Source organism: Lutjanus erythropterus, chromosome 19, assembly GCF_056507025.1.
Source record: "Lutjanus erythropterus isolate fLutEry1 chromosome 19, fLutEry1.hap2, whole genome shotgun sequence".
NCBI classification, from domain to species: Eukaryota; Metazoa; Chordata; class Actinopteri; order Lutjaniformes; family Lutjanidae; genus Lutjanus; species Lutjanus erythropterus.
Window position 1 is genome coordinate 27,911,832 of NC_139335.1, and position 8,585 is coordinate 27,920,416.

The window sequence follows — 8,585 nt, forward strand, 5'->3', positions numbered from 1 at the left end:
ATGAACATTCAATGTATTGAATGTTCATCAAAATCCTTCATCTAATTTTCACAAGCTCCTGCAGTTTCACTGAAAAAAAAAACACTGAAAAACATTGCAACATGTATCACTTTTTTTTGTGCTGCAACTATCCCAAATAAAGCCTGCCAAATCCTGGAGGGACTGTGAATGCACACCGCACCCCTGAAATCTGATTGGCCAACTCAACTATGTTTCATGGTGGTAAGCTGAGGATAATAGTACACTTTCTTTTAGAGAACTTAAAGAATAAAGTACAGAAGCTTTATATTATATTTGCATGGGGCCACTCTTTGTGTTGTGATCAGCAGGACTATCTATCATTTAAGTCGACAATTTAAACGCAACACTGTAGGAAACTGTAAGATACCTTAATGTTGGTAATTAAAGTAGACATGACAAATGCAAATGCATGCTGTATAGGAGTGTGCATAAACATACTCTCTGCATAAGTCAGTGCCTCACTTGTGCCACCACAGTCAAAAGAAAAGTCTGGAAACGCCCCTTTGAAAAAATGAAAAGTAGACTACATATAAAAGACTGACACCTGAGGTCCCATCTTTTGCTTGACAGATAGCCAGTCATACTTGAGTATAATGGGGTGGCCAATCAGATTTCAGGGGTGGCCAGTGCCTCCCAACCCTAGAAATGCCCCAAGAGAGATTCAACCCAACCATTTACTCAGACCACCTTCATCTCACCACACAGGAGTGGAAACAAAGAAACAAAGAGCAAAAAACGTGAAACGTGAAAAAACGTGTGATTTTAATCTAAATGACGTTAGGTTGTATTACACTGCAGTGTAGACATGTGGCTTATTTCCTCACCGTCAGAGAAGCTGTGTCAGTTGTATATCAGCAGATAAAAGTCTGGCCTTTTGCAGGCTGTGAGTCAGAGATCCAGGTCATTTTGTTTTTTTTTAGGATTTGACTCAGTTTCAACATTTCACTTAGTCTCATTTCTCCCCCTGACCCGGGTTTACTCACTCAGCAGGCAGACTGATCTTAAATGCTGCCATTTGATCCTACAGAAAGTTACAAGCTATATACAGTAAGTGGACATTAAGGCTGTTGGCTGTGCTAAATATTTGGTTGTCTCCCTGGCAACAAATACGTTGCTATTTCTGTCCGGCCCTCTGGCTGGTGCTCCCTCTCACAGTCAGACTCAACACCACCAGGTTACAATGTAACGGTCTCATGTCAGCCAATAACTTGTCACTAATTATCCTCGCTTCACTAAGGTCTGCAATAACTTGTTAAATACTCAATTAATGGTCAAGTTAGTTATTTATGGTAAGTAACTACATTTTAACCTCATTGGCCGACGTTCCCCGGTGGCCTGATTTGATTTGCTGCTTTTAATGTCACTCAGGTTGCAGGGACCTCCCACCCTCTATATAAACTCACAGAGCAGTGAGGCAAGGCCCTGCAGCACTCTCACTTCTTCTTCTCATCCGTGCTCGACTGACTACATCTGCAAAAATGATGAAAGTGAGTACATCTATTTCTGCTTTTATTCTCTGGATTTTATGCATCAGATTGACAAGTAACAGTCTGAGGTCATATTTTTCATGTTTTGGAACTGACAGCTAGTTGTCATGTGCCAGCTCATTCTGATCTGTCATGCCCATGAAACTGAACCAGCTGAATTATGCTTTAACTAAAGCAGCTCATTACACTTTAACTGTTTTTTTAATGTCTGCTTTTACATGACTTGGACTGGACTTTGCCTTTTATGGTCAAAATATTCACCACAGAGCACACATGCATGCTAGAGTCACCTAATGCATATAAATTAAATAATCTCTTTAGGTTTTTAAATTCTTCCTGTAATAACATAATCACACTGCAACAAAAAGGCTTGTTAACATTTGATCGTTTTCATTCTAATCGTCTCAGTCTCATTATCTAAAGCAGAGCACAGGCAGCAGTGCATTCTGGTCCCTCCGGACTCATAAACTGAGTAGATTACAATGAAAACCCTGTATCATTCTGGCTTTTTGTTGGCTACAGGGGTAAACATGCTTGGAAAGGGCACAGCGAGGGTGGGGCACAGCATGTTTAAATCACATTAAAGGATGAAGTGAAATAAAGTGATCATGTGGAGGCTAGAATAGATGCTAATTCTCCAATTTTGGTTCTTAACAAATCAGCAGTGGTGGGTTTTATACAGTTCTTTTAGAAGCTCCTGCGGAATGAAAATCATTTTAGAGTAAAGTAAATGGTTTAAAAGAATTCTTCTATTTGTGGTGGATAGATGTCTTTTAATTGTGCAAACTTGAAACTTGTGTTGCTAGTCAGCTGGTAGCCAAGTGTTGTCACTATGCCAGTGAGAGGTGTAATACATGAAGACGATGATGATGTGATGGAGGAAAAAGATCCTGTAAGTCATGATAAAGAGAAACGTCTATCTGACATAATGAGCAACTTTTTCAAAATAATGAGTCAATATGTAAAATAATGAGTAACTTTTTCAAAGTAATGTCTAAAATAATAAGTTAGTTTCTCAAAACAGTGAGTTAATGTCTAAAATAATGAGTAACTTTTTCAAAATAAGAGTTATTATCTAAAATAATGATAACGTTTTACAAAATAATGAGTTAGTATCTAAAATAATAAGTTAGTATCTCAAAATAATGAGATAGTGTCTAAAATAATGAGTAACCTTTTCAAAATAAGAGTTATTATCCAAAATAATGAGCTTTTTTCCAAATAATGAGTTAATATCTAAACTAATAAGTTAGTATCTCAAAATAATGAGTAACTTATAATGACTTATGAATACTCATAAATGAGATAATATCTAAAATAATGAGTAATCTTTTCAAAATAATGTCTAAAGTAAGTTACTATCTCAAAACAATGAATTAGTGCCTAAAATAATGAGAAACCTTTTCAAAATAATAAGTTAATATCTAAAATAATGAGATTCTTTTTTCAAAATAATGAGTTAATATCTAAATGAGTTAATATCTAAAATAATGACCAACTTGTTCAAAGTAATGAGTTAACATCTAAAATAATGAGATTTTTTTTTCAAAATAATTAGATAATATCTAAAATAATGAGTAAATTTTTCAATAAAATGTCTAAAATAATAGGTAAGTATCTCAAAACAATGAGTTAGTGTCTAATATGATGAGGAACTTTTTCAAAATACCAAATTAATATCTAAAATAATGAGAATTTTTTTTCAAAATAAAGAGCTAATATCCAAGATATTGAGAAACTTTTTCAAAATAATGAATTTATATATAAAATACAAAGTTACACTCTGAAATAATGAGTTAATATCTTTGAGTTTTTATAATGGCTTATAGGATCTTGTTTTTTTGGGGTTTTTTTTTTTTTTTCATCACACTGGCAGACTTGAGCTTCCATATAGCCTCTCTTCCAGGCTGCAGTATGCAGATTCCTTCAGACAGCAGTGTCCATGAGAGATCCAGGGTGACTGCCAGCTCTGACCTCAGTCCAGCCCCACACAGCTGAAGCCCCTGTGCTATGTGTTATCCACGCACTTTACAGTTGGACGCTAACATGGAAAGAATGTCGTACCCATGTCACTCTACCTACATTTCCTCCCTTTCATTAGTTCGGTTGATCTCTCAAGATACAATTCTTTGGTTTTATTCTAGACTATCGTCTCGTGTCCTGCCAGAATCAACATGGTAATAACAGTATCAGTGAGGATACTTTTCCCCAACAGCTGCAGTGTATAAAACTCACACAGGTCATTAAAATTCTTGCTCCCATCCATGGAGAAGCATTAGTGAAGATCAATTTCTATCAAGTCATTTGCAAAATTCTTTTTTGAATAGGAGAAATGTTTCCCGAAAAGTAGGCGTGAATCAAAAGATTTTATTGAAAAAGAAATTTGTGCCAAAGCATTTCCTGTTCACTTGTCAGTGTGTTTCTGTTCAGAAGATAAATGATTGCAAAGTGCTAAGAGCTTGTGTTTTCCGGCTGCGTCTGCTCAGGATCACATTTTTCCAATATCTCATAACCTTCTACTTCAGAACAACTATGTGTCTTGCCATTTTTGCACTATGACAGTTAACAGTTCCCCAGATACGAAATGTTAAACAGTGGCAGTCTGTGTTTCACAACCAAATAATAGATTGCTCAAGAATAATTTCCTAATCGTGGCACAGCTCAGTATTCCCCCGCCACATGTACAGTAGCAGCTGCACTGATTTCTGCTGTGCTCAGCCTTTTTTTTCCACTGTGCACTCACCATCCGGTATTGAACTTAGGAAAATATAAGTCAGTTTAAACAACGGTCTTCCCCATCATTTTTTAAAATTTTTTATTCTCTGCCAAAATCTACGTTGTGGAAAAAGTCCGTGGCAGCAGTACAGCAGGAAAGAGCTGGAATCTCTGGCCGCTCAGTCAATGGGAGTATAATTGAAAACACATGTTTTGTAATTTCTAAGGATGATGTGAGGGTTGGAGAGTTGGCTGAGGCGGCTGCTGCTGCTGTTTTATGCCCGAAGCTGCAATAATAATTGGATCTAGTAAAATCCAGGAGTATTTCCACACAATAATATATTGTATCACTGTTGCCCCCCTACCCTCTCTTTCTGCACAGGGAATGATCGTAAAGAACATGTCCTTCAAGGCTGGACAGACCCTCACCATTGTTGGGGTCCCCAAGTCTGATGCGACGAAGTGAGTACCGATGTAAAGCACTGTCTTGATATTTTGAGATATGTTTAACACACCTAGCATGACCCACAAACGAGTGCCATGAAATACCATTCCTTTGCTCAAATTAATTAAATTATAGGACCATCTATAGACATCTGGGTCACACTTTATTTTACAATACACTAATGTTGCATAAGCTGTATTTAATTAGACTGTACTGTAAACTAAAGTGAAATCATATTATCTGCTACTTGAGACACACATCTCGTGGCTGTTCATATTCATTCGGCAGAGGAGCCAAAATCAAAGCCAACCTTTTGATCAAATCACATTATCTGCCTACAGTATTACAATAAGTCAAAATGCATAGACAAAATGCACCTCTACCATCATAATTTTGGATTTTACTTTGTAGGTCTCATTCACATATTGCTTTTACATGTGGAAGTAGCTGATATATGATTTCACTTTAGTTTACAGTGTGGCAAACTAAATTGCACTCTGCTGGCCAACTTTATTTAATAAAGAGGCAAAGGGAAGTTATATAAGACCCTGCTTAGAGGCATAAAGACCTTCAACAACATTGAGATAACACCTTATCAGTGCCAACAACAGTGTGCACACTTCCGACCGTAGGAGTACAACTAAACACAAAGCAGCAAACACTGGCCACCCCAAGGTCCACCCCATTATCCTCAAATATGATTGGCTATCTGCCTAGTGAGAGGCGGGATCTTCGTTTTGACCAAATGCTTGACAAGTATTTTTGAATGTGCATTGTTTTCTTTTACATGTGGCCTATTATTACTGTTAAATCACTTTACGGATCATTTTACAACACTGGGCTGTATAATGAGATGTTAGTTGTAGTTTGTGATACTCACAAGAACAAAACACACACACACACACTCACACAAAATAACTATATACAGCAAATGGATAAAGAAATAAAAAATCATTAAAATAAAACTATTTTTCATAGTGGAATCACAGCCTGGAGGTACAATTTATTTTAAGTAACTATGGATGTTTTGTATTATATTTGTGTGGTGCAACTCTGTTGTGTTGTGATTGGTCAGACTGTTTATCTTTTAAATACACATTTTTAACACAGGAATGTGAAATACTGTAGTATGAGTGATGAGATATTAGAAATTGCAAATTTATTATTATTATTATTACTATTAGCACCTATTTCATGTCACCCTCCTCGGGCCCCCTAAGTCAAAAAAGTCTGGACACACCCCTGGTGGCTCAACACAAAAGCTTAAGTGAGCTACTGTCTCCCCTGACAACATGAAACTCAGTGAACCAAAGCCATTTTGCAGACAAAAGTATTCACAGTAAATCCCAGTCCCTACTTACCAGGAACTACCTAATCGTGTCTAACCTTCTTCTGTGAAACACGCCGGGCTCGGGGCGACTTTGAACACTGAACTCCACGAACCATCAGCCTGGAACAAAGACCAAAGGTCCTGGAAAGCGTACCCCCAACAGAGACTGGAGCTTCTATCCAGAGTTTCGTCAAAACAAAAAAAGGCAAAATAATAAAGTAGGGAGCTGGTGGAAGAACTGAAGAATCAGTTCAGCCTAAATTCAGATGACTTGCCTCACTGTGCAACAAACAAGGGAGAGACAGACTACTACTAATGGTCTAACAAAGGGTCCCCTTTTTACCATCTAAAAAAGAACATATTGTTTTTAGTTTTTGTCTAATTTGGTACAAAGTACGGCATCGTGTTTGAGACAGCTGATGTGACATGTTTTTGTTTAGCAAGTAACGTCAGGCTGAAACCTTATCTTTAAATGTGTCCATTAAAAGTTGGACAAAGAGTGTTCAGTATTCTTTTTCAGTCTTCTTCAGTTACCTCACAGATGGTGGCTTCAAGAGTACAACTAATGGAACACATTCTGTGTTTCATACCATTCTTCCTATTCTTTCTCTACTCTCTGTGCTTATTTAATTTTCCCCGTGGAATCCAGTGCCTGAACTCAACACGAGGAACAGTCTTTATATACACCCTGGCACAGAGATGGAGGTGGAATCCATCATCTATCTATAATCAGTTACAGTCAGTGACCACCTATAAACTTCCTCTCAGTTAATGTGGGTGTGATGAAGGTAATAGTTAGCAGATGAAGAGAGAAACCACGCAACTGCTAAGGTTGTCTCAATATTTAGTGCCCTTGATGTCCTCTTACCGTTTTAAATATAGGAAGCCATATTAAACATCTTTTTTTTGTTGCACTGTGCTGCAGTTTTGCCGTGAATATTGGCCCAGATGAGCAGAACATCACCATGCATATCAACCCTCGTTTTAACGCCCACGGAGACGAGAACACGGTGGTCTGCAACTCTTACCAGGAGGGAAACTGGTGCGAGGAGCAACGTGAGGGAGCTTTTCCTTTCCAGCTGGGGCAGGAGTTCAAGGTGAGAGGTTCAAACTGTAGTCCTGCATGTGTGTCTGCAGGCACGCCTCTTTCTTTCCGTTAGTGACCTCTTCTGGAAAATGTGAGTCACTGTGCCTCTGATAACTTCACCATTATCGATTGAGCATGGACTCAGACAGCTGCATCTATGAATGTTTCAGATAAACTATTTCCAGGCACAACCCCAATGCATAAATATTTGGGATGTTGTGTAAAATGTAAATAAAATCAAAATGCAGTAATTTGCTGATCATTTTTGTATATAAGGACGGGATATTTAATGTCCAAGCGATCACATCGCATCTAAACCAATGCTGAAAGGTACATACAGGTTTTGGAGCAACATATGCTGCCATCCAGACAACGTCTTTTTCAGACATGTCCCTGCTCATTTCAGCAAGACAATGTCTGCCTGCAGTCCAGACCTGTCAAAAAAACAATAAAGTTAATCAGTTTGAAAATTAAATATCTTTATTTTGTACTGTATTCAAGGTTGAAAAGTTTTTTTTACTAAGTTTGATATATCCATCTTTTAATACATCAATAATGGAGCAGAAGTTCACCATGTAACACCTTTGACTGCATATTCTTTCTTTCTCATTCTATCCTACCATCTAGATGATCATTGCATTTCACCCTACGGAGTTCCAGGTGACTTTACCAGACGGCTCTGCATTCAATTTCCCCAACCGCATGGGTGCGGAGAAATACTCCGTCATCAGCTTTGACGGGGAGGTTCGCATCACAAGCATTGAAATCAAGTAAACCCCCACCCTCCGAGGAATGTTGCAGTTTGTCTCGCATAAGGTCACAGCTTTTAAGTCCCCGAATAAATGTGGTATCAGTAGTGCCTTACATGTGCATCCCACAATGTATTATGCAAGAATTTAGCATTTGTCATGTGCAGATGCAAGCAGCCACAGAAGGACAGTTGGAGAAGGTAGACCCTTACAAAGATGTACACACAGAAAAACATACAGTAAATATTGTGACTGCAAACTTGACAGAGCTAGTGACTAAAAAGCAAACCAAACATGAAGTAGTCCCAAGCTATCAGGCTGTTATTTGCTTTGTAGTCTGCAGTGTTTAGTTGAAAAGAACCACACACATTGTGATCATTTGTTCTTTAAGGTGCCTTGAAATGCTGCATGCTCTCTTGTTTCCCCTCCAGACATTCCAGATTTATAACTGACTATAATGCTTGCCTTTACAACATGAATTAAAGTGTGTCCTTTTATGATAAACATGGACTTTGGTGACTTCTTGAACTTGTTACACAAGCACACTGAAAAAAAAAAGCACAGATTTAGTGAAATCAGCTAATCTTTTTCTCATTAACTTAATGCATAATTACAAGTTTTATTTATTAAAGGGATAGTTCACCCAAACATTTAAATTCAGTCCTTATGTCAATTAAAGGTCGGCTTTATTTTTTAGTCCACAAAACAATGCTGGAGTTTCACAGTTTTACAGAATCTCCCAAAGACCCAG

General features: G+C 37.7%; 1 protein-coding gene across 1 annotated transcript; it reads left to right on the forward strand.

Annotated features, from left to right (window-relative positions):
• The first annotated feature begins 1,372 nt into the window (after positions 1 to 1,372).
• lgals2a (lectin, galactoside-binding, soluble, 2a) lies at positions 1,373 to 8,338 on the forward strand. Its single transcript, XM_084744346.1, has 4 exons — positions 1,373 to 1,508; positions 4,606 to 4,685; positions 6,924 to 7,095; positions 7,713 to 8,338. Exons 1-4 carry the CDS (start codon positions 1,500 to 1,502, stop codon positions 7,857 to 7,859), a joined length of 408 nt encoding a protein of 135 aa, XP_084600472.1. The 5' UTR covers positions 1,373 to 1,499; the 3' UTR covers positions 7,860 to 8,338.
• The last annotated feature ends 247 nt before the right edge of the window (positions 8,339 to 8,585 follow it).

Bases quoted from the DNA above. Each gene is read 5' to 3' on its own strand.
- lgals2a (XM_084744346.1), top strand. The intron at 4,686-6,923 runs GTGAGTACCGAT...ACTGTGCTGCAG, and splicing joins CCCAAGTCTGATGCGACGAA to TTTTGCCGTGAATATTGGCC. The intron at 7,096-7,712 runs GTGAGAGGTTCA...CCTACCATCTAG, and splicing joins AGCTGGGGCAGGAGTTCAAG to ATGATCATTGCATTTCACCC.